Source organism: Protomyctophum bolini, assembly GCF_963924005.1.
Source record: "Protomyctophum bolini genome assembly, chromosome: 4".
Classification (NCBI taxonomy): domain Eukaryota; kingdom Metazoa; phylum Chordata; class Actinopteri; order Myctophiformes; family Myctophidae; genus Protomyctophum; species Protomyctophum bolini.
In genome coordinates, this window is record NC_137865.1 from 37,302,078 (window position 1) to 37,327,283 (window position 25,206).

The following is a 25,206-nucleotide window of genomic DNA, read 5'->3' on the forward strand; positions in this document are numbered from 1 at the left end:
ATCATTTTTGAGGATTTTAAAAAAATGACGAAATGACAAAAACGATGGGTTATAGCCCATGTTTTTTGAAATTTTGAAAAAAAAGTTAGCCTCGTTTCTTATCATTTTGGACCATGGGCTATAGCCCATATCGTACGGCATACTATAGCGCGCCGTTTTTCATCATTTTTGAGGATTTTAAAAAAATGACGAAATGACAAAAACAATGGGTTATAGCCCATGTTTTTTGAAATTTTGAAAAAAAAAGTTAGCCTCGTTTCTCATCATTTTGGACCATGGGATATAGCCCATATCGTACGGCATACTATAGCGCGCCGTTTTTCATCATTTTTGAGGATTTGAAAAAAATGACGAAATGACAAAAACGATGGGTTATAGCCCATGTTTTTTGAAATTTTGAAAAAAAAGGTTAGCCTCGTTTCTCATCATTTTGGACCATGGGCTATAGCCCATATCGTACGGCATACTATAGCGCGCCGTTTTTCATCCTTTTTGAGGATTTGAAAAAAATGACGAAATGACAAAAACGATGGGTTATAGCCCATGTTTTTTGAAATTTTGAAAAAAATAGTTAGCCTCGTTTCTCATCATTTTGGACCATGGGCTATAGCCCATATCGTACGGCATACTATAGCGCGCCGTTTTTCATCATTTTTGAGGATTTGAAAAAAATGACGAAATGACAAAAACGATGGGTTATAGCCCATGTTTTTTGAAATTTCAAAAAAAAAAGTTAGCCTCGTTTCTCATCATTTTGGACCATGGGCTATAGCCCATATCGTACGACGTACTATAGCGCGCCGTTTTTCATCATTTTTGAGGATTTGAAAAAAATGACAAAATGACAAAAACGATGGGTTATAGCCCATGTTTTTTGAAATTTTGAAAAAAAAAGTTAGCCTCGTTTCTCATCATTTTGGACCATGGGCTATAGCCCATATCGTACGGCATACTATAGCGCGCCGTTTTTCATCATATTTGAGGATTTGAAAAAAATGACGAAATGACAAAAACTATGGGTTATAGCCCATGTTTTTTGAAATTTTGAAAAAAAAAGTTAGCCTCGTTTCTCATCATTTTGGACCATGGGCTATAGCCCATATCGTACGGCATACTATAGCGCGCCGTTTGTCATCATTTTTGAGGATTTTAAAAAAATGACGAAATGACAAAAACGATGGGTTATAGCCCATGTTTTTTGAAATTTTGAAAAAAAAGTTAGCCTCGTTTCTCATCATTTTGGACCATGGGCTATAGCCCATATCGTACGGCATACTATAGCGCGCCGTTTTTCATCATTTTTGAGGATTAAAAAAAAATGACGAAATGACAAAAACGATGGGTTATAGCCCATGTTTTTTGAAATTTTGAAAAAAAGGTTAGCCTCGTTTCTCATCATTTTGGACCATGGGCTATAGCCCATATCGTACGGCATACTATAGCGCGCCGTTTTTCATCATTTTTGAGGATTTAAAAAAAATGACGAAATGACAAAAACGATGGGTTATAGCCCATGTTTTTTGAAATTTTGAAAAAAATAGTTAGCCTCGTTTCTCATCATTTTGGACCATGGGCTATAGCCCATATCGTACGGCATACTATAGCGCGCCGTTTTTCATCATTTTTGAGGATTTGAAAAAAATGACGAAATGACAAAAACGATGGGTTATAGCCCATGTTTTTTGAAATTTTGAAAAAAAAAGTTAGCCTCGTTTCTCATCATTTTGGACCATGGGCTATAGCCCATATCGTACGGCATACTATAGCGCGCCGTTTTTCATCATTTTTGAGGATTTGAAAAAAATGACGAAATGACAAAAACTATGGGTTATAGCCCATGTTTTTTGAAATTTTGAAAAAAAAAGTTAGCCTCGTTTCTCATCATTTTGGACCATGGGCTATAGCCCATATCGTACGGCATACTATAGCGCGCCGTTTGTCATCATTTTTGAGGATTTAAAAAAAATGACGAAATGACAAAAACGATGGGTTATAGCCCATGTTTTTTGAAATTTTGAAAAAAAAGTTAGCCTCGTTTCTCATCATTTTGGACCATGGGCTATAGCCCATATCGTACGGCATACTATAGCGCGCCGTTTTTCATCATTTTTGAGGATTTTTCAAAAATGACGAAATGACAAAAACGATGGGTTATAGCCCATGTTTTTTGAAATTTTGAAAAAAAAAAGTTAGCCTCGTTTCTCATCATTTTGGACCATGGGCTATAGCCCATATCGTACGGCATACTATAGCGCGCCGTTTTTCATCATTTTTGAGGATTTTAAAAAAATGACGAAATGACAAAAACGATGGGTTATAGCCCATGTTTTTTGAAATTTCAAAAAAAAAAGTTAGCCTCGTTTCGGACCATGGGCTATAGCCCATATCGTACGGCATACTATAGCGCGCCGTTTTTCATCATTTTTGAGGATTTGAAAAAAATGACGAAATGACAAAAACGATGGGTTATAGCCCATGTTTTTTGAAATTTTGAAAAAAAAAGTTATTCTCGTTTTTCATCATTTTGGACCATGGGCTATAGCCCATATCGTATGGCATACTATAGCACGCCGTTTTTCATCATTTTCATCATCAGCTATCGGTTGCCATTTTCCACGATTTCGGAGGATTAAAAAAAAAGTGAAAATCACGGAAAAGTGACAGGCTGTAAATCGTCTCGGAGCACATGCTATAGGGTGATAAATCATGTAAGTACAACACATTGAGCAGGGCACTGCAGGGAGTTGAACCCCGTTCTGGTAATCCAGGAAGTACCACACCAGTGCCTTAGTTTGTTTTGTTGTAATTTACAGGTCCAACAGCAATCACATTCATTACATTTCAACAGTAGTCATTTCACAATTTACACTTTAGGCAATAATAACAGTAAATAAAAGAATAAATCACAAAGCAAACATTGTCAAATTTGCTAAATATCTCTTGCCGACCTCCCACGACAAAATCATTAAAATAATTAGGTTACCATTTTTCACGATTTCGATAGCCCATGATAAAAAATGATGAAAAACGAGGATTTGAAAAAAAGACGAAAATCAATCCGAGACCATGGGCTATAGTCCAATAGTCCATGGTCTCGGAGTGATTTTCGACTTTTTTAAAACGGCATGCTATAGTACAGGTATGCCGTCTGAGATGGTCTATAGCCCAGGGTCAAAAATTACGAAAAATGAGGATTTGAAAAAGTCCATGGTCTCGGAGTGATTTTCGTCTCTTTTTCAAATCCTCAAAAATGATGAAAAACGGCATGATATAGTATGCCATTTGAGATGGGCTATAGTCCATTGTCTCGAGTGATTTTCTTCTTTTTTCAAATCCTCAAAAATGATGAAATACGGCGTGCTATATTATGCCGTCTGAGATGGGCTATAGCCCAAGGTCAAAAATGATGAAAAACGAGGATTTGAAAAAAAGACAAAAATCACTCCGAGACCATGGGCTATAGTCCATGGTCTCTGAGTGATTTTTGTCTTTTTTTTCAAATCCTCGTTTTTCAAATCCTCAAAAGAAGAAAATCACTCAGAGACCATGGGCTATATAATCCATTGTCTCGAGTGATTTTCGTCTGGCCATACATAAACTGTGATATTAGTTTTATATTACCGTAGTAGTTTCAAGACGTATTGTCATGTACTGTATTTTTTGTTATTGGCAGAGCTGTGTAACATTTATTTGTTTCTTCTCTTGGCCAGTGCGCACTCGTAAAAAAAGACGAAAATCTATCCGAGACCAGTGATTTTGATGGGCTATAATCCATGGTCTCTGAGTGATTTTTGTCTTTTTTTCAAATCCTCGTTTTTCAAATCCTCAAAAGCAGAAAATCACTCAATCAACCATAAACTGTGATCTTAGTTTTATATTACCTTAGTAGTTTCAAGACGTATTGTTCTTATTAGTCTTTTTTTAGTCTGTATTTGGTTAGCTATTTAGACTCTCCCTGGTAGTATATATGCTTGTCTTTGTCATGTATTTGTTGTTATTGGCAGAGCTGTGTAATATTTATTTGTCTCTTCTCTTGGCCAGTGCACACTCGTAAAAGAGACTATGGTCTCAATGTGATTTTTTTGTAAAAGACGAAAATCACTCCGAGACCATGGGCTATAGTCTATTGTCTCGAGTAATTTTCGTCTTTTTTTTTAAATCCTCAAAAATGCTGAAAAACGGCGTGCTATAGTATGCCGTCTGAGATGGTCTATAACCCACGGTCATTGGCTATAATATAGGTTTTGAAAAAAAGACGAAAATCACTCCAAGACCATGGGTTATATAGTCTTTCTATCTATAAAAGAAATAGTTTTATCGATTTAGAATTATTCTGGATCCCTTTTTAGTTTCTCAAAAAAAAATAATCATCGATATCCGATGAAAAAAAAGGTATATAAACTGAAATAAAATATGTTATCACGTATACAGTGTTGTGTTGTGTTGTGCGGTGTTGTGTAGGACAAAGTTTCTGCACACACATACTAAAAGCTCGATATTGGAGGGGCTATACGCTATATCATCCCTCAAAGATCTAAAATTTGCCATTGTCCAACATTGGACAACATTGTGGCAAAGACAAGTCTTTGCCACAGGCACAAGAAGCAAAAATATCAGATCTAGACTACATAGCTGCTATATTTTGCTCTTGAAATGCTGAAAAGTAGCCGTTTTGGACATAATGAGTTATCTGTCCACCCAATGCTATTAATGAACGATAACCCACCTTTTGAAGAGTATATAACATTAAAAAAAAAGCGAAAGACTTGACATTGGACCATCCTGAGCACATACATTTACTTTAAACCGTCTCCATTTACTTAACAGTTTTTCCACTTTCCAGAGTCTCACGTAACCCCTGTAGTACCTCTGTGCACCCCCTGTGAACCACTGCTACACACCATGCAGGTTATTACTGAAACATTTCGGCTAGAAGCTAAACTGTACCTCACGGCGACAGTTACAGTACACTGACCGATACATCAGCCTGGTAGTAGAGTCACATGTTGTGGTGTTTCAGACTCCATGCCAGGCGCCAGGGGCTCCTCTCCATGCCACTTCTGATGACACACAAGAAGAGGGCTAATTATAAGGATTAATTAGAAACAGGCACCATTTGACTTTCTCTGATTCCATCTGATTCCCTCCTGCTAGAGGGAATAATTAAGTTACAATACAATGCATGTACCTGCATTGAGTGACCTTGGTACATAGAATTTGATCTATTGAAGATGCTGACCTTCAAATGTACATCATTTTTGTTTTGATTGTATTGCTGTATTGTTCTTTCTGCTTTGGCAATGTAAACATATGTTTTCTCATGCCAATAAAGCCCTTTGAATTGAATTGAATTGAATTGAATTGCATGTAATGTGATCACAGCCATGTTAATTCATTTTATTCAGCATAGTAAAAGAACACCAGATCAAACTGTAAAAATGAATAATGATGCGTTTTATTTGTATTGCACTGTTCATTCACAGGGATAGTGCTTCATAGTTAACTAGATATGCACTCTCTCGAGATGCCAACTTGCGCCTTGCTCACAAGTAGGCCATGTACTGTATGGCCTACTGTACATGTGTGCAAGCAGAGCGCGCCATGAAGTGCGCTCACCACTGCTGGTACGACTGCTGCTCTGAGTCCTAAAGCTCTCTGCCTCTGTATGGGTACGACTGCTGCTCTGAATCCCTATAGAGCTCTCTGTATGGGTACGACTGCTGCTCTGAATCCCTATAGAGCTCTCTGTATGGGTACGACTGCTGCTCTGAATCCCTATAGAGCTCTCTGTCTGGGTACGACTGCCGCTCTGAGTCCAGAGCTCTCTGCTGTCTGTCTGGGTACGACTGATGTTCTGATTCATATAGCTCTCTGCTGTCTGTCTGGGTACGACTGCTGCTGAGTCCTAGCTCTCTGCTGTCTGTCTATAGGTACGACTGCTGCTCTGAGTCATAGAGCTCTCTGCTGTCTCATGGGTACGACTGCTGCTCTGAGTCATAGAGCTGTCTGCTGTCTCATGGGTACGACTGCTGCTCTGAGTCCTAGAGCTCTCTGCTGCTGTCTGGGTGCGACTAATGCTCTGAGTCCTAGAGCTCTCTGCTATTCTAAATCCTTTAGACCCGCAATTGTCCTTACACCAACCTTGAAACGTACCTTAGTTACAGAATGGTAGTCCCTTACTCCCTCATTGGCTGTTGGAGGACACTGACATATGCATGTCACATACTGTACGTATGAAAAGAAAAGAAAGAAAAGAAAAATAAATAACAGTGACAGATAACATTTGGCTTTGTCCGAGGCTTAAAAGGTATTTAAATAAATACTTTGTATGTGTATGGGAAAAATGAATGGGGAATTATCTTCCGGGCCTATCGTTGTCACTGCGACGCTCTATTAAGTTGTAAACAGAGTAATTCTGCAGTATTGATACTTTTACTTCAGTAAAACACGTGAACTCATAGCGTTGTGACTCAGGTGTTGTGTGTTGTAAATCCTGTGCTCCTTCCTAAACCACCGTATGACAGTGACCCATTTAAGAAGAGAGAACAGGCTTACGGTTGTCCTCTGTCTCCCCATGGCCCAGCTGACCAGCAAAACACACGCACGCACGCACGGACACATGGACGGACACATGGACGCACGGACGGACGCGCACACAAACACACACAGTCCCTCGCAGCATTACAGTTGCTTCCTTTCCACCCACCCGCTCATTTTAACCCCAGAGGAGGGTGTGTATTCTTTTCAGGTTTTTCCTCTGAACAGAGATTTGTCCTTGGTGTTATTTATAACGTGAAGCTAAAAGACGCCTTGTCATTAGGAGGCCGCGTATGGCATCAAGACAGGTCCCACCCAACAAGCATGCCCCCCCCCCCCCCCCCCCACACACACACACACACACCCACAGCACTATTCTCAATTGACTCTTTCCCCTCTCACTCTCTCCATCTCTCCCCTCCGTTCTCTGTTTCTGTCCATAGACAGAGACTGTGATTCTTCAAGAGATTCGACTGTATTTCTGTAGTCAATGTGAGAAAGTACAAATAGTAAATACATACAGACTCACAATTTGCAGAGGTTATTCATTTTAAGTATTAAGTAAACCTCTCTATTTCTCTCGCTGGTTTAATACCTGTGATGGGATTGAGGAAGACGGCTGGGTTTTGTGGTTAAAGGAGCTCATATGTCATATACGAGGTGGGATGGGAGGTGATGAGAAGCAGCCGGGGAAGGAGAGGTATATAGGCTGGGAGGAGTAAGGGCAGAGAACTTGGAATTGGACGTTGGGTGTATAATTATACTGTATATTCTTAAATTAGAGAGAGAGCTGGTGCTGCCAACCTCCTGCTGGTGCCTGGAGTCTGCCTCCCAGGTCTCTGTACTTTAATACCTCAGGGGTAGGGCCAGACAAGCCTAGTGCTTCTCCCTAGCCCTTTTTCAGGACATTTGGACAAGACTGTTGAAAAGTGACGCTTGGGTGATTTGCAGTCGATGTATGAGTCCAAATCCTGAAACTGAACTGAACTGAAATAAATAAATAGAATACTCTACTTTTTCCCTTTTCCATTTTCCCGACCTTTGGGAAGTGGTTAAATCAAGCGTTGAAATATCCCGTTTTGGAGGGTAGCCAACAGGTGGATTTTTGCAAAACACATTTTTGAAACAAAATGCCTCAAATCATCCAATTGCCATCAAAGGCAAGAAGAAATGGCACCCTTTTCATATTGGCCTATTATAGCGCCACCAGGAGGCCACAACCTGACCTGGCCTGGTGGAGACCTGTGCCCAGAGGGGCACTTTTGCTAGTTTTTCATGGTTTTTGATGATAAAACAAGAGATGAAAATCATGAACAATCAAACGCCCACCCAAACGATACGGACTATCAAAATTCTGTCTCGTCTTGTGTCTTGTTTGCAACGATAAAAAAAATTTATGAGAGAAATGAAGAAAAACTTGAATGTATGTTTTGTAATAATAATCAAAACTAAAGTAACTAAAGTTTTCAAATTGTAGTACTGAATTTTTTTAAATATTCCAGTACAATATAAGTAGGCTACCTCAAAGTTGTACTTAACCCATTTTGGGCAGGAACCCCTTTTGGTGTTAGCATTATACTTGTCACGATACCAGGAATGCAGAACCCAATTGCAGAGCCAAAAGCAGAAAATGTATCAAATTAACTTATTTATTAAGGCAGAAATAAGTTACAACAAAAATAGGGAAATGCAAGGAGTAAGCTAGGAATTCCAAAAAATGCAATACTTTAAAAAGCATGAATGCAAAAACTCAGGAGTCCAAAAGCTTAAAGCTATGCAAAACACAAATACCTCTTAGAAGTCCAAGGCCGAACACTAGAAGGAAGTATGTACTGACAGTGTGTTTGTGAAATGAGTCCAGTCTTATAGGGAGCAGGGTGATTGCATTAGTGTTCTCAGGTGTGGAATGGGCATGGCACTGTTGGCTGAAGAGGGGGTGGAAACCGATGTGTGACAAGGACTGAGAGACGGAATGGAGAATGGGAGTGGCTGATGTGGAGATATGGTCTGTAGAGTGACAGACCATGACAATGCTATGCTTAAGCTATTGAAAAATAGCAGATCTACAAGCTCATAGCGCGCGCCAAGCTTGTAGGTCTGCTATTTTTGAAAAATCGAAGAACGACTGACATAGAAACATAGCTTTTTCAGAAAACTGTCAGGATGTAGAAGACATTTTTAGAATCTGATCTCACGTCAAAATGGGCTAAGTATAAGTAAATGTAATTAGTTACTTACCACCACCACTGACTGTGACTATCAGTGCAACTGTGAAGACATTATAAGACAGACAGATGAGATCCTCATGATGTGCAGTAAAAGTAGCTGATGTCACTCTTTACTGGCATCCTGCAATGATACTGTCTGGCAACGAGTGATATAATGACTGTAGATTATTAGATCAGAGGGCCAGCCAGAAGGCAATGCTCTCTGTCTATCTTCGTTCCTACTCTCACCTACAGTGTGGTCATGAAGTGTGGGTCATGGTATAGGGTGAGAAGAAGGCTGAGTGAGAAGTTCCGTGGGAAGACATTGTCCTTCAAGATAACCAGCAAGCTATTGTACTAACTACAGTATACTCCACATTTATGTCTCAAAATTATTCCAGTATTGTACAAAATAGGACGTGACTAATTGAACACCCATCCCAGCAAGCCAAATGACATCATATTTTTATTTCACAGAATGTAGAATGGGTACATTTCAAACGAAAGCCAATTCAAGTCAATACAAAAACGGCTACTTTGTGGACGGAACCATGATAAAGGACTAAGACTTGTTTAGAACAGGGTCCACCATTTTAAATTCATCAGAACATTTAAAGACGTAGGCCTACATATACACTTCTACGAACAGGAAATCATCATATAAGGAAAGTAAAAAGGGGGGGTACAGTATGGGTCAAAAGGGTTGGGGGGGTACTCAGACTTTTTTTTACAGGGGCCCGTTTCAAATTGCAGCCATCTGTAGGTGCTCTTTGAGAGTGGTTTTGAAGGAGTCGAGGGATGTCTTAATGGCTGTTGGTAGGGCGTTCCACATTTTAATGGCATAAATTAATGTAATCCCTTGTTTGAGCCGAATCTGGGTTGCACATGGTTTGTTGAACTCCCTCTGGTGTGAGTGTGGACTCTAAGGAAGTATTTAGACAGCTAGGTACATGGGTATCTTGGTGGTGTAGCGAATCTTGTAAACCAGACCCATTGCAAGATGCTGTAGGCCTACTCTGTTGTCAACCCTAAGCCATTCCAGCCTATCAAAATGGGCAGGGGTGAGGTGGGTTCTGGGAGTGAGGCCAAGTAGTAGCCTGACCAGTTTGTTTTGGGAAGTCTGGAGCCTTGTTTTAAGGGACTTTGAGGTGCATGCATAGTCGAAGAAAAGCTTGTAGCTACAAAGGCTCCTGGGTTTAGGTGTTTTTGTTGACCAGTGAGGAGATCTTTACAGGAATCTTGCTATTTGGTTGACTTTTTTATTACGTTGGTGGCCATTTTATCACCGAAAACAAAATTTTCCTCCAGGATGGAGGTAATTTAATCTTTTCATGTGATAATATTGTCACCCACTTTAACAGAGAAGCCTTCTGCCTTTCTGAGACTATACTATTTTGATAGTAAGATTCCTCATCTCCTCCGGTCATGTTCAGGACTATACGCCAGATCCCAGCACATAATGGGGAGGATCTTTACGTCATTTCCAGGATGTCTTCACCACTTGAAATAATATAGCGTATTCTGCGCCAGATCTGACTATAGTTATGATATGACTTAAGTTGATCTGGCCTCGATCGGACTCTCTCCGATTCACCCAAGGATGTCCGTCGTAGTGGGCAGAATAGGTGATATTCTGGGCCAGATCTGACTATATTGCATGGTTTGACTTGATCTGGCCCCAATCGAGACGTCACTAATTCGTCCAGGACTCCACTCCTGACCGTGCTTGCTGGGATACTGTATGTGTCGTCACATGGGTCCTAGCCTCGGACACCACAGGCGCTTTGTTTCAAAGGAGAAAAACATGGGCGCCCCATGACTGGCCTATAAAATAAAATAAACAATTTAAAAATGTGTATTTAGACCATCTGTGCAAGAGGGGGTTGGGCATACTGTGACCATCAAATACAAATTACCTTTTTTCATCATGCCTTTAGGAGACGCGTCAACACGGTATTCATTTTAACAGCATATAAAATATAAAAATAAATTGCCATGACGAAAGAAGGAGAGAAAGAAATGACACACACACACACACACACACACACACACACATGCACAGGGCATAATTAGAAAACATGTGAGTCCTCCCCAGACACCCCCTCCCCCGAGAGAAACATGAAATCTGCCTGACCGCATGCACACTTTGCACAGTAAAAGAGTAGACTATCACGTTTTTTTCTGCGCATGGGCCCAACCAGTCAATGTTTAGCTGGCTTGAAGCTGTGGGTCAGCCAGCATGAGGCCTTTCATTATATGAGCTGGATTCTGGGTGTGTCTGCCAGGCAGCAGGCAGCCAGCCAGCTACTGTAAACCAGGCCACAGCAGCCATGAACATCTGTCCTCGGCTGCAGTGTGTGTGTGGTTATAGAGCCTCCTACTGTGCGCAGCAAGCATTGCACCCATTCACCCAAACCCACTTTGTCACAGTTAAACTCGACAGTCGACAGAAGATATCACAAACCACTGTTTCTGTGCCTGCTGCCTGTCCCTGTCAGTGTGTGTGTGTGTGTGTGTGTGTGTGTGTGTGTGTGTGTGTGTGTGTGTGTGTGTGTTTAATCATTATGCCTTTTTGTGCCTTTTGTTATGCGTGTCTGAGTTTGTGTGGGATAATATCTTTGCACATCAACTTCAATTTAGCTTTGATTTTGACAACTATTTGACCAATTTAATAGGTAGTGGTTCTCGAACATTTTCATGTCAAGTACCCCCAACAGCGACCTACGCCTGTGAGACGTAGATGAAGACAGCCAACACCACCAACAACTTGGATGTCTTCCACCGAAGATGCCTCAGATCCATCCTGAGGATCTCATGGAGAGACCACATCACCAATGAGGAGGTGATGAGAAGGGCAGGGGTACTGTAGCACCACTGTCTGTCATCATCGATGAAAGGAGAAGGAGAATGGCTGTGCACGTACTCCGACTGCCAAGAGAGAGACCGGCAAGTGTGGCAATGGACTGGATGCCAGAAGGTGGAAAGAGGAAGAGAGGGAGGCCAAAAAAGACATGGAGACAGACAGCGAAGGAAGACCTAAGCAAGATGGGTGTCAGCTGGCACGGAGCAAGAAGGGTCGCCAGAGACCGGAGTAAATGGAGAGGACTCGTCGCCCAATGTTCCAATAGGAACGGGAGGAACTAAGTCTAAGTAAGTAAGACCCCCAAATTGTATTACTGTATATTTGTATTGTATTTGGCACCGGACCCCCACTTGGAATAGTGTAAAAAAACGGGGATGGGAACAACCTCAAGGAACCATTGTTGCCATTGCTTGAGAACCATTGTTCTCAAGCACCTCAGTTCTTGCACATATGGCCTACCGGTAATCTTTTTAGGTATACTTAAACTTTTGTTGTTGAATATTATATTATAAATTGTCAGAATTTAGGATGCCTCCCGAGTGTCTCCCTAGGGAGGTCCTTGTTGCACGTCCCACTAGAAGGACCAGATGGATGGATTATATCTCCAAACTGTATGGAGCTCTCTGTCTGGAGCTCTGGAGGTCTCTGCTGGAGCTCTGGAGCTCTCTGCTGGAGCTGTCTCCCCCACGACCCGACTCCGGATAAGCGGTTGAAGATGGATGGATGGATGGTTGGCATTGATAAGCTGCAGTACATAAATCAACAGGTCTACAGATACTAAATTGGATGCAGAGTGTCGCAAAAAGGCGTTCTATGCTCATATGCTGAAGATGCCTAGTAGTATGTAGGCCCAGTTGCGCGAGAACTGGAGAACTGGGCTTGGTAAGCCAGTAAGTAGCCATCGTTGTACATGTAGATCCGCTTATCAGTGGGATTGTAGCTCAGACTGGCCACTCCTGGAGCCACCTTCTCCAGGGGCAGGGCAAGGCCGTTGTCCTCTTTGCCCGTGGCGGTGTCGAAGGCGTAGAAGACCTCCTCGCGATACTCACTCACGTAGCGGGTGGCGTACAGCACGCCGCAGGCCATGAAGGCGCTGCTCACCGCCCTCTTGAACAGCTGCGTCTCCCAGGTGTGCGTCACGTTGAGCCTCTTCTCCCCGTCCCAGGCCAGCCGGCTCACCACCAGGTTGCCGTGGTTACCGCCCGTGGCGTAGATGGCCCACAGCCCCGTCTCGTCCGCCTCCACGTCCACATCGCTGTACACTCGGCAGTTGTAATAACAGTACGGGAACTTGTTGCTGAAGCCTACGCCCGTCCCGGGCAGAGTCACCCTGGTCACCGTGGTGTCCGTCAGGTTGTAGCGGCACACGTCGGCGGACTTGTAGCAGTGGTAGTAAAGGGCGTTGCCGTAGAGGACGGCGCTCGGACCCTCGGCGGCGTTGCTGTGCGTGTAGGACGGGGCGAAGGAGACGTCTCTGTAATTGGTCTCGGCCATTAGATCTTTGTGCGACTTGTACATGCGCAGTTTGTTGCCCCACGCGTTGCTGTTAATCAGAGGCATGAGCCAGTAGGTGTCTTCTTCTGCTGCTGGGCTGTTGCTGTCGGCCTCTTTGCCCCAGGAGCCGGACTGGTAGCTGCTCTGGTAGACGCCGATCTTGGTCACCACAGGGTCGCTGATGTTGGTTATGAGGCCCTTGAAGCACTGCGAGCCTGGGGTTAATGGGAGGTAGGAGCCAGGAGGTTAACGAGGGTCAGATGCAGTGGCGTGAAGTATTGTATTAGTTTTTGTGCTCTTGTTGTTTCTTTTTTCAGCTTGATTATTATTTAATATTAAAAGGGTAGGCATTATAATTTTGAGGTACTGTTACTTTACTGGAGTATTTCCAATTTTCTTCTACTCCACTACATCTCAGAGGCAAATATATAGGCCTATTGTATAATGTTTCCTATTTTCTTACACAAAAGTCCTGTATTATAAAAGTGTGCTTACTTTTGAAGTCTTTGGGGATCGTTCGACAGGAATTAACACCGTTCTTCAAAGTACGCAGTTTGCCTCTGACGCTCCTCATGTTGATGTCATCGGAACGGTGCATCCTCTTTACATCGTTCCGCAGTTTACCCACCTGACACACACACACACACACACACACACACACGCGCACACATACACACACACACACACACACACACACACACACGCACGCACGCACACGCACGCACGCACGCACGCACGCGCGCACACACACACACACACACACACACACACACACTTATGACATTATGACACATCTCTTATCTTTTCGTCAGTGCCAGTGTGCCACCGTCACCAATCCGTACAGCACCGCTGGTCAGGTCTCACTGCCATCTTATGCAGCTTCCATCTTCGATTGCCAGCAAGGTGGTAACTACTGTAGATGCAATTTCCCATTGACAGCCCATTCATCCAAACAGAAAAGTCCTATCTGATTGTATTAACCAAACCTCAAACTCACCAACATTGCAGCTGTACGAAAAGCTTGAATTAGCCTCTTTCTATCTACAAAGTGTTTGTTTCATAAAAGTCCACTGTAGACATGTTATGAGCCACTTCCTGTCAAGAAATTCCGTGCAGGTGAGTTTGTTTTCCTAAGTGTTGGAGTTTGGAAGCACTCGTTGAATATCACTCAACGGGGGCGTATGCAACCTGTTTTGAATTTGTACATAATGCGTGTAGGAGGCATGAGCAGGAGGTTGCTTTACTGATAACGAGCGCTTCCAAACAAATATCTGACAATAATCATCTGCAAGGAATTTCTAGACAGGAAGTATAGCTCATAACATGTCTACGGTGGATTTTTATGAAACAAACACTTTGCAGATAGAAAGAGGATAATTCAAGCTTTTCGTAGCAGCTGGGGGGGGGGTACAGGTACATTTCTATTTGCATTGTAATAATTGGGGGATTTTAGATCGCCTCATATAAGAACTGTGTTTGAAAAATAAACAAATCATCCCCCGTTTCACTCATATGCATATGAAGAATCAACTGACTGAGAGAAAACGCTATTGTTACTGCTGCTGAATTAGTTAAATTTTCGCTAGAAACTGACTGTATCAAATATGAGTGACAGTCATAAACGATACAGAGACACCTCCCCAACAATATCGCAGAGACAGTTTGTTTATTTTTGGACCACAATGGTTATTTGAGACAATTGAGAAAAACTTCCATGAACCAGGGGATGAGCGAGTGACGTCAGGACTTCGGCGCTATATAGCTGTCTTATATTATTGCTCCACAAGTTGAGTTCTGGTCAAAGCTCTGCCGTACCTCCTCTGAGAGTCTGTGCGTCTCATCAGTGGGCTTCGCCGTGTGGATGGAGCTGATGTCCATCTCCAGCTGCTCCAGTTCCTGGCCCAGCTGGCCCAGGCGCAGTGCAGAATATAGGCCCATGTTCTGCAGGTACTGGAAGGGCTCGAGACGGGCTGTCAGGTTCTGGAACAGAGCCTGGATCCCAGGCAGACGCTCTCTGGACACTCTCACCTTAGGAGGAACACACACAGAATTAGTGAACTCCAGGGGATCCCAGGCAGACGCTCTCTCGACACTCTCACCTTAGGAGAAACACACACAGAATTGTGTGGGTGTGGGACGCTCACAGGTACGTTTATATGACCTAGTCCCCCCCTCCCAGTTATGGGACACGTATAGAGGAAAAATGCTTGTTATCACTTATTTATCCTATATTGTATGAGTTCTCTATCCTGATTGGATAAAAAAATGTATTTCGACCCAAAGATGCATTTTCTGTAGAGAGCTGGAGAGACGGGGAGACGTCTGTTACTGAACAAATATTCTATTAGCAGCTATTGAACATTATTTTAACAAAAGAACCAAATAAATCACTTCTGCACTTCTGTCCCAAATATAAATCAGTGTACTCTTTTACGGTTCATGGTCGAGGAGGTTTTGATCACCTTATCTTGTCGTGTATTGAAGGAGTTTTCGCAGCTCTTGACCTGATCCTGGACGTTCTCGTACTTTGCGACGGGGAACATCCACATGCTGCCGTTCACGGGACACACACACGTGCCGTCCTTCTCCTGGCCATCGACACGTTGTGCATGGCTGTCTCCCTGTGGTAGAAGCAACTCCATGAGTATTGACATTGTGTGCTATGATGCATTGTTAGTCCACGGACCTGCACTGTCGAACGTAAAAGAAATATAGTATAGGCTATAGCAAAGGAGTAAGTAGGCTACTTGCAAAAAACAAGTTTTAGTGGCTCAGGGATAGAGTGGCCGGTAGTGCAGCCGGATGGGAACTGTGAGGTTCCTGGTTTAATCACAGGCTCCCCCAGAGTTAGTGTGTCCATGACATGAAAAAGTTTGAGCACACTGATATAGCAATATACATTTTTTCCAGAAAACTATTACAGGATTGAGAAGACATTTATAGAATCGGCCTCAAGTCTTAATGGGTTTAGAATATCAGTTGTTACTCACTGTGGATGACATGAGCATCAATAGGAGCAGGAGAACGGTCTGCATCGAAGCCATTATTACTTCACACTGAATCTGAGGAGAGGAAAACAGCACTACATTAAAACGTGACTTCTCTTTCCTCTCTTTCTCAATACAGGAACATATAAGCTAACGCACGCACGCACGCACGCATGAAAGAAATGATCAGATTCCTCACTTCCTATGGAAATAGTTTAGCAATATCATGTAGATTCCCCGTTTATGAAATACAGGACATCCATTGCATTCTGTATCCTGAAAGAGATTTATACATAGGCTGTATAAAATCAAATTATTATTTGTTAGAATATTTTGGATTACATTCAAATTGATACAGTACAGTAAAATAAGATAAAGTTTATTTATAATGTTGTAACTCTGATAGTGTACACATGGAAACATGGAAGGGTCCATTTGGTTAAATGAACCCCCCTCTGTCCCTCACTCCGGGTTGCTGCGGGGTCAGTTTCAATTCCCCATATATTATTTCCCATGAATTTGGAAACCGCATAGAGCTCTTATTCCCCATTTGAGGTTCCTCTAACAATACTTATGATTGAAGCACATTTTTAAAACAACTATACCGTTGACAAAATGTATGTACAGTCAAGAATAATAATGAAAACCAGCTCAAATAAGACTCAAATATGTGTCACATGAAACAGAATACCGGTAGTGGTAGGCCTATATCTTGCCAATCGGTTCTTGTACGAATCAATTTAACAATGGTCAATGAAACACACAATTACTTAGCTATACTTTTAAATTGGTCAGAGTGCCTTACCTTGATAAATGTCTGTGGACCTGAAACAAAAAATAGACCATTTGGACCAAATTGTGCAGAACCTTTTCTTCTTTAGTAGCCTATTGTTCTATGGTCATCTTATATTATATAGTTCACCCAGAACTTGATCCCAGAGGACTGGGAGGAGGGAGTGTTCAGAAGATAGAAGTTGCTGCCAAATTTGATCAACGCAAAATACTGTGTTCAGGAGACTTTGGAAAAAAAGCTATTCTCCTGAATGCTGGCATGGAAAGGAGTGGCATTTGCATTTATTGCTGCAAATGCTGCATTCGTGGTCAGGAGAGGGCAGTTAATTGTTTTACAGATGGGTAAAAGGGCAGGGGCTGAAGCCCCCTTTGATGTCTATGTGTGCACGTCCCTGCAGGTTGCTGCTACTGACAACTCGTGGTCTTATTGCTCTCTGAGGGGAAGTGTCATTTTTGCTTTGTTCTCCAATCCACCATGAAGCTTCTTCAACTTTGTGCTCTGCTTATTGTTGCCCACCAGGTAAGAAACAACAGGATGGGGTTTATTGACTTGTCACAAATACTATTGTTTGTTAACAACATACATTCAGTTACCTGCTGTCTTTTGGGAATATAAATATCTGCATGCTGAAATAAATAGCTAGTGCAAGCTGTGGTGGGGGTGGTGTATTATACAGTACAGTTAGTGAAAATATATGATCTCCAAATTGAAGTTTCGCCTCCAAGCTTATGGAGTATAAGACCAAATCATATTTGGACAACAATGGTAGCTAATATAGAAATAAAGAATAATGCTGTGTGTTCTCTAAACTCTTAAAATACATACTGTAGATATTTCCATTTGCACAATGTTGTTTCAGCAAACGGTAATGAATCTATACTATGTATTCATGATATTCCATAGGGTGCGTCTTCCCCTGGTTGTGTCTGCGAGTTAAAGAATTTGGAGAAGCCTTTTCCTCATGATCAGTTGAGGACCGTGGAGGACAGTGCCTCAACATGCAATGAGAAATACAAACAACAGAAGGTAAGGGTCAAAACAGCAATGCTTTTCAAGCAACCTACTGTACACTGAACAACCAAGGTTCATGTTTTAGGTTGTTATTAGAGAAAGTAAAAGGTGAGTGTAATTTCTTTTCATTTGCTGCTTTCTTTCGTTTTATGGATTTTAGCTGTTTTTTACAGGGGGGCGGGGGCATTCGAGCATGGGGCTAAATATGTATTTCTTTACAAAATGTTATAGCGATTTCTTGTTTTATTCTTTACTATAGTCCTATTAGACCTTATTTGTGGCCAGATGTAATTTCTTGGGGAAACAATGGGAAACAATTGGGAAACAATTCCCAGACTTTTTTTTGTGTTATTCCTTTAGCCTAAATATTTTACTGTACCTCCGTGCTGCTTACATTTTTGACTAATAAAGCTATCAATCAATCAGTCAATCAAAAGCTAATAACGGTGGACTCTGCCTTTTCCAGCTCCAGGATATAGATGTTCTGTTGCTTGGCCTGGAGCATCGTCTGCCCCAGCTGGAGGCCATGGTGTGGGAGCTGGAGAGGGAGGATGACGGGGATCTGTACGGAGCCGTCAGCCTGCAGGTCATCCACAACGAGCAGGTGGCGGTCTTAAAGCTCATCCAGCAGCTCAGTAACAGCACCGTGGGCTCCCAGCTCCTCAACACTGACACTGAGCGCAAGGTAGAACCTAAATAAATATAGGCAAAAAAAGTCGAACCCACGACACACAGTCAGGCAGCCTTGATTTTTTTTAAATAACATGGTGTAGCCATGGTATGGTAACTATGTACAGTAGTAGTTGACCAAATCACTATATACTGTATACATATATATATATTGCAAAAAAACAAACGAAAAATCTTACTGCATAGTGTATAACATATTATGCCATAAAAAATACTTGCCATCATTGGATTGTTTTATAAAGGTTCTGACACGCAATAAAAGCCCTGCTGTCTTACAGCTGCAGGAGATGAAAAAGGAGATGCGAGATATTCAAACGTTCGACAGCATGCAGGTTGTGAAGAGAGACCAGGCCAACACTCGTCTGAAGAGAGACCTGGACCAGTGCCGAAACGGACAGCCCACGGCCCCGCCCACTCAGCCTCCACAAGGTATGTCCATTTCACCAGACGTGACTTTACTCAAGCCCTTTCACTTCCTCAGAGCTGCAGTGGAGGTTTTGGCTCAACAGTCGCTCTTCACCTGACTCCGTCAGATTGAAGATGCTTGCTTCACACTTGTTTCACAAACTTCCATCAGGGATCTCTGTAGCCCTGCAATCGCTGAAGAAGGCCGTCCCTTTTTCTTCAGGCTAGTTGGCTGGTTGATTGGATGGGACTGTCTGTCAATCACATTGACGTGTCTACATGGCGCATAGGAGCAGGAAAGGAAACAACCCCAGCAGATGATAAAATGTGTATACAGCATGTCATGTCATCGCTTCTCGCTTGCTTTCAAGAATAGAAGATGATTTTCCAATTCTAAAGGAGCTGTGTAATACAATTGCCGTCACACCCGGTCTGGCCAAGATCCCGCCTGTAGCTGCCACTGATTGTTTCACCTCACATGGCATGGTTTCTATGCCAATCTCTGAGCGATCCCAGATGGAGGCTGTATTGTGAACTTGTGAACTCAATACCGCCCCATCTGGCGGAGTCAGGTTAAGTCACTCTTCTCCTCCTCTCCCCTCCTCTGCCCTGCCATCCCCTCTCCTCACCATTCTTTTCCCACTCTGTGCTCTCAGGGAACTGCCCTCTTGGACGTATGGTGAATGTCACCGGGCCCAGGGTCACCACCGTAGCGCCTGGCTCAAACCCATATGGGGCCTGGGGTCGCGATGCTAAACCTGAAGCAGGAAAGGAGAGCTGGTATTGGCTGGTGATGTTGACAGCCAGCAACTCATATGCTCATTATGTACGCCGTTTCTCCAGTCTGAGTGCCCTGATTGTCGGAGCGAGTCGTCCAGGTAGATCTGCTTTAAAAAAGAAATGTACATTTCTATTAGGGCTTTATTTTCTCATAGTAAAGGTATCATGTACTATTATTACTAGTATGTTTCTTCTTGTATTTCTTCCTACAGGCAATGTACAAATCTCCTCCTCCAACCCCACCACCAACACCATCCAAGGCCCAAACGCTGTGCTCTATGAAGAGGCACTGTACTATGGCTGTTATAACAAAGATGCTATATGTAGATTCAACCTGCCAGACCTTAGTGTTACCTCTGTACAGTTGCCCAAAGGCACCAGGTAAAAAATACTTATTTCAATTTGGCTTTAAGGGTATCAGTGATCGGGTAAACTTTTACAGTTTCCATGCAGTCAGAAATTAACATGGGTCTAGTATACTAATCTCTCTCTCTCTCTCTCGTGTATAGGTTTAACTCTAAAAGTAACTTTTGCAACATTGGTCAGTGCTACCCATACACAGACCTGGACCTGGCAACCGACGAGAGCGGCGTCTGGGTAATCTACACCACCTCTGAGGACTTTGGCAACCTGGTGCTGTCCAAGGTAGAGCCGGGCAAAGAGCCGACGCTCGGGCAGACCTGGCACACCTCACTCTACAAGCAAGCGGTCACCAACACATTCGTGGCATGTGGCATGCTCTACGCCACGCGCTACGTGAGCGCTGGCACCGAGGAGATCTTCTACGCTTTTGACACCACGACGGGACTCGAGAGGTATGATGTTGGCATATACATCCAGAAAATGTCAGCCAACATCATGTCCCTCAACTACAGTCCCGTGGACCACATGCTGTATGTTTACGGCGACGGGAAGATGGTGTCCTACGAGGTGGAGTTTGAGTGACCGGATATTTACCACACCAGTAGCCTAAATCGAATCATAACAGATTACAAATTATACCCATATTATGAGGAGTCCATTCACGTTTAAATTATAAGAGTGGCACTTAATAGACATATTGTTAAGTAACGGAGTGTAGCTGACGCACCTGCCTGCTCTTGCGGTGTTTTCTGTATAATAAATGAGAAAAAATCTGATCTCGGTCCCGCCTTCCGTCAGTCTCGACTCGGACTCGAGCCCCTCCCACACTCAGCCGTGACTCGGACTCGTCCCCCCTCGGACTACTCGCTTTAGGTGGACTCGACTACAACACTAGTAATATCCACACATTTAGCATGTAAAATGTATATGTATGTATATGGATGACGACAAGTGTTGAAAATTCTAAGACATTTAACATAAAACAACGACTTAGTCTTTATTTTTTTATTCATTACTTGTTCATTACATGGACAGACACATAGCTTACTTATACTGCATGTATTTATAATATTTAAACTTTACAGTACACATCTGAATGACGACAAAGCAGGTAAGTGTCTATCTTTGAGTGAATAGAAACAAGCTCAAGGGAAGACTCACAATATCAAACAATCCAGAGAAGAAAAGAAAAAAAGAACGGAACTTATTGCTCAATATAAATCAACCAGAATGCTCGCAGTAATAATAATAATACACATGAAACAATATGATGTCCCTATTGTTGCTATATAAAAACAGAAACGCAAGGGGACAAAGTTTGTCACAATCAATTGCAAGTGCTCAGTGTTGGGTAGCCTGCTCTAGAAATAGAAATTATCTATAGGTGCAAGGAGCAATTAGTCTGTAAATTGTTCAGACAGCAATGACGAAAAGCAAGCAAATTTCTTGACAACAACAATGCAAACATTTTCGGACTCATGGACCACGCTGGGCAAGACTGACGCTGTAGACTAGAGTATATAATTTCTTTGGGCGGAAGTTGCAGGATTTTGGCGGAAGTACCGCTCAAGGAAATAACGTTAATGCTTTACAAATCAGTTTACATTATCCGTGAATGAAACAAGCGTTGTGATTGGTCGGGAAAATATTGTATCCGGGGGAAATACATCTGACGGATGTTCCGGACCGACACGGGCCGATCGTGTTTCTGCCTTAGGTTGTGACCAGGCTTTTCTCTTCGCAGATGAGTAAGCCTGGGACCGAGGCTAGACTTATGCTGGGAGCAGAATTCTGGAAACCTAGTTCCATTTCAGCAGTCCACTGTTGAGTTATGTGTCAACTGTGTGTAATGGAATAGACCTCGACAACCACGGAGCATCTTATGGGTTCTATCATGGGAGATGGTTAGGGTTCATAAGATAAGAATTCTGGGCGCCAGATGTTTGTGAGAAGATCAGAGGATATAATGGGGACACGTTGACATCAACGCACAGCACTTCAAAGTTACAAAATACATTCAGGAGCCCCCCCCCCCCACCCCCTGCAGTACAGGTAGGAATGTTGTAGGAGAGGAAACCAAAATCTGGATGAGGAAAAATAGCCCAACGAAGGGCATAGAAAAACACGATAAGCCTGATATTATACTTGGTTGCATGTTGATGTTGTGCGCCGGAAATAACTGATCTACAAGCTCACTCACAACACGCCGTGGTTGCGCAACGACACCGGCATGCAGCCACGTATAAATTAAACATTATTCAAACAGGCAAAACAATTGGTGTCTGGGGCAGTGCATTCAAATAACTTTAGTAGCCACAGGGATATACTGTATGTCCCAACTTCATCCAATATCCTCTTAAACTCCATCCTTTTATCTATCTCTATTTTACACTCTTCCAGGGTGGGTTTCCAACATTTTTATAGATTCCTAAAATGTAACACAAAACAGCAGTTGATCTCTTAACCCTCAGCACATTCCTGCCATTATCATCACAGCGAGTGAACATTCATTCATTTATATGGCTCGTCTTCTCTCTCTGACCCTTTTCCACCAGTTCAGTTATTTTTGGTTCTTAGTCCATGAGCCAGAGCTCCACAATTGGAACGTTTTATTGTACTATAGACAAATAACAGTTTAAGTCCAAATTTAATTCTGACCCCTCCACGAAAAGGCCTAGTTGTCCTGACCCCTTATCCATCATTTATACATTATGGATAATTAGTGTGGACTTAAACTGTTATTCGTCTATAGTACTCAATTATGAATTGAGTGTGCAAAACCATACCTATATATTAGATGATTATCACCATGAAACTTCCCCAATTGATTACTTACACGAAGACAATGATTTATTGTATTACAAATGCAAATGAGGCATTATATAGGAAAATATACATAACAATTGAAAATATGAAAAAGCTACTACTGTAGAAGGGTTATTATTTGAATTTACTTATATTGATCCTATAAAAAAATAATATAGGTATGGTTTTAGGTAAAAGGGGTCAATGTCTCTCTCTCTCTCTCCATCACAGCCCTTCCTATTATAATTTTCCTTTGAAAGGGAACACAACTACCGCACAACATAAAAGTGACTTCAGTTGATAGCCCTTTAGGGTGCGACTGGGTGTGGCTGTGAGAGGCGGGGCACCGCATGGTTTTGTGGGAGGGGTCTATTATTTTGTGGGGGTGCATCATGGGAGTTGCCCTATACATTCTGAGCTTGGTGCCCAAATGGCTCCAAATAAGCCCTGTCTCTTACAGCCAGGCCTCCTCAGGAAAGAAAGCGCACCATTAGCAGTGGAAGCTACACGACCATTCCGTCTCAGTAGAATGGAAGCAAGAAAGGTTGACATTTGTTTTTAAAGGAAACTGGAACTACCATACTTTACAATATTAAGCAAACTTCTGGGAAGCAGACCTGGGGATCCCAAATATGAATATCAATAAAGGTTGGCCAGTATGTTCCATTCCCCAGCTAATCTGGTACACGGACAATATTATGTTATATTGTTAAGGTTCTGATTGCCACAACGTTGCCACACGCCACACCCCACACACACACACACACACACACACACACACACACGCTTAAGTGTGAGGAATGATTTTAGGGGGAATAATAGTTTGTGTATTAACTTGTGCCTATACATCCTTTGTAGTAGTCAAAATAGCCAATCTACAAGCTCACAACGCGGCGCGAAGCCACTCGTTTAGAACCTTCTTATGTGCCTAGCCGGAAAAACATATAATGTGGTGTGGTTCTGCCTCGGCCCCCCCTGGTCTGGTCTGGTTTGGTTTGGTTTGGGTCAGAGTGTGATTGTCATGTAAGAGACCACAAAGAACCGACAACGGTCAGAACCACTTACGGTGTTTGACTGCATTCATTCATTTATGGTACTATAATGAACTTAAGATGAATTCCCTAACAGTGAACTTACTGTATATACTGAACTATTCCTTCTCCACCTCGTCTATAGTTTACAGCACAGGGGTTCCCAAACACTGGGTCGGGACCCATTTGTGGGTCACAGGCACATTTTTATGGGACCCTTTATTTTTTTGTTTCCTATATTCTGTTTTTAATTATTTCAAAACCTTTAAAAAAATGTCATGAATTAAAAATAAATAAATCTAGTAATTCCATGAAGAAATAATAGAAAAATCCACCATGGAACACGGTGTCAGGCTGTCAGTCTGTAGTCCCCACATCCCCCCCCCCCCACTACTCACTGACACGGAAAGGGGCACTTACACATAGAGATGAAAATAAACTGTTTGGATAAGCACAAATACTTGTTTTTGGCACCCCCTCCAATTCACAGTTGATTTTTTTACCCACTGTAAAGCATTGCCTTATTTCTTTCACCTTCTTAACACGTGACTCATTTTCATATCGTATAACTGCGTAAAAATCTCATAAAATCCCGTAGACGTTTTTCTGTGGGTATATCTGAGACAGAGTTGGGTCTCTTAATGTAGTACATGTATATGACATGTATTTCTTTAGGAGAAGGCAGAAAATGGGAATTTGATACAATGACGAGCAAACACAAATAATATGACACTTTGAGAAAAGAATATAAATAAATAAGCAAAGCGTTGGCTAGGCCTTCAGTGTACACTTTGAGAGGCTGAGGGTGGACGTTTCGATGAGTTAGTGGGGTACATACGCGGGGTCGGGGAGAGGGGGTGGCCGGGTTATGTTACAGTGAAGGAGGGAAGAGGACGCCATTAAGCCTGTCACAATTATTACATAATCGCCTAATTATGCGAGATAATAATTATTTCTACATAATCGTCAATCGTTTCCTTGTTGAAAAATGTTCAAACATATTTCCGCTATTTTGTAAATCTTTTGGAAAGAAATAATTAGTGCCAGTGATCTCATTGTATAAGTTATTTGTCATATCTGTCCTGCTGCAATTTGTGATTACGAAGCTTAAAAGTACAACAGAAATACAAATTGTAACGTTCCGTTGTTCAATGCAACAACAAAAAAAAAACAATAACATCGTTAATCGCAATTATTTGTGTGACGATCAATCATTAGCTTAAATGTGTAATCGTGACAG

General features: G+C 42.3%; 2 protein-coding genes across 3 annotated transcripts; one reads left to right on the forward strand and one right to left on the reverse strand.

The window, feature by feature from the left end:
• Window positions 1-9,192: 9,192 nt before the first annotated feature.
• Window positions 9,193-16,203, reverse strand: LOC308313977 (olfactomedin-4-like). Its single transcript, XM_080761327.1, has 5 exons — window positions 16,092-16,203; window positions 15,564-15,722; window positions 14,917-15,129; window positions 13,597-13,729; window positions 9,193-13,316 (listed from the first exon to the last, which is right to left on the reverse strand). The coding sequence occupies exons 1-5, from the start codon at window positions 16,143-16,145 to the stop codon at window positions 12,442-12,444; spliced, it is 1,434 nt and encodes a 477-aa protein (XP_080617453.1). The 5' UTR covers window positions 16,146-16,203; the 3' UTR covers window positions 9,193-12,441.
• Window positions 16,204-17,320: 1,117 nt separating this feature from the next.
• Window positions 17,321-21,073, forward strand: LOC308314875 (olfactomedin-4-like). 2 transcript variants are annotated; one of them, XM_080762643.1, is made up of 7 exons: window positions 17,321-17,400; window positions 17,785-17,907; window positions 18,359-18,577; window positions 18,825-19,011; window positions 19,644-19,865; window positions 19,980-20,148; window positions 20,277-21,073. In XM_080762643.1, the coding sequence occupies exons 1-7, from the start codon at window positions 17,356-17,358 to the stop codon at window positions 20,710-20,712; spliced, it is 1,401 nt and encodes a 466-aa protein (XP_080618769.1). In that variant the 5' UTR covers window positions 17,321-17,355; the 3' UTR covers window positions 20,713-21,073. The 2 variants fall into 2 exon arrangements, with proteins under 2 accessions (XP_080618769.1, XP_080618770.1); XM_080762644.1 differs by having other exon boundaries at window positions 18,861-19,011.
• The last annotated feature ends 4,133 nt before the right edge of the window (window positions 21,074-25,206 follow it).

What these genes read in the sequence shown, in the direction of transcription:
- LOC308313977 (XM_080761327.1), bottom strand. Translation starts at nt 16,145, where the DNA reads ATGGCTTCGATGCAGACCGTTCTCCTGCTCCTATTGATGCTCATGTCA. An exon ending in TGATGCTCATGTCATCCACA is followed by an intron (nt 15,723 to 16,091) that starts GTGAGTAACAAC and finishes CTTCTACCACAG; the next exon opens with GGAGACAGCCATGCACAACG. An exon ending in TCAATACACGACAAGATAAG is followed by an intron (nt 15,130 to 15,563) that starts GTGATCAAAACC and finishes GTTCCTCCTAAG; the next exon opens with GTGAGAGTGTCCAGAGAGCG.
- LOC308314875 (XM_080762643.1), top strand. Translation starts at nt 17,356, where the DNA reads ATGAAGCTTCTTCAACTTTGTGCTCTGCTTATTGTTGCCCACCAG. An exon ending in TGCTTATTGTTGCCCACCAG is followed by an intron (nt 17,401 to 17,784) that starts GTAAGAAACAAC and finishes GATATTCCATAG; the next exon opens with GGTGCGTCTTCCCCTGGTTG. An exon ending in CAGTTGCCCAAAGGCACCAG is followed by an intron (nt 20,149 to 20,276) that starts GTAAAAAATACT and finishes TCTCGTGTATAG; the next exon opens with GTTTAACTCTAAAAGTAACT.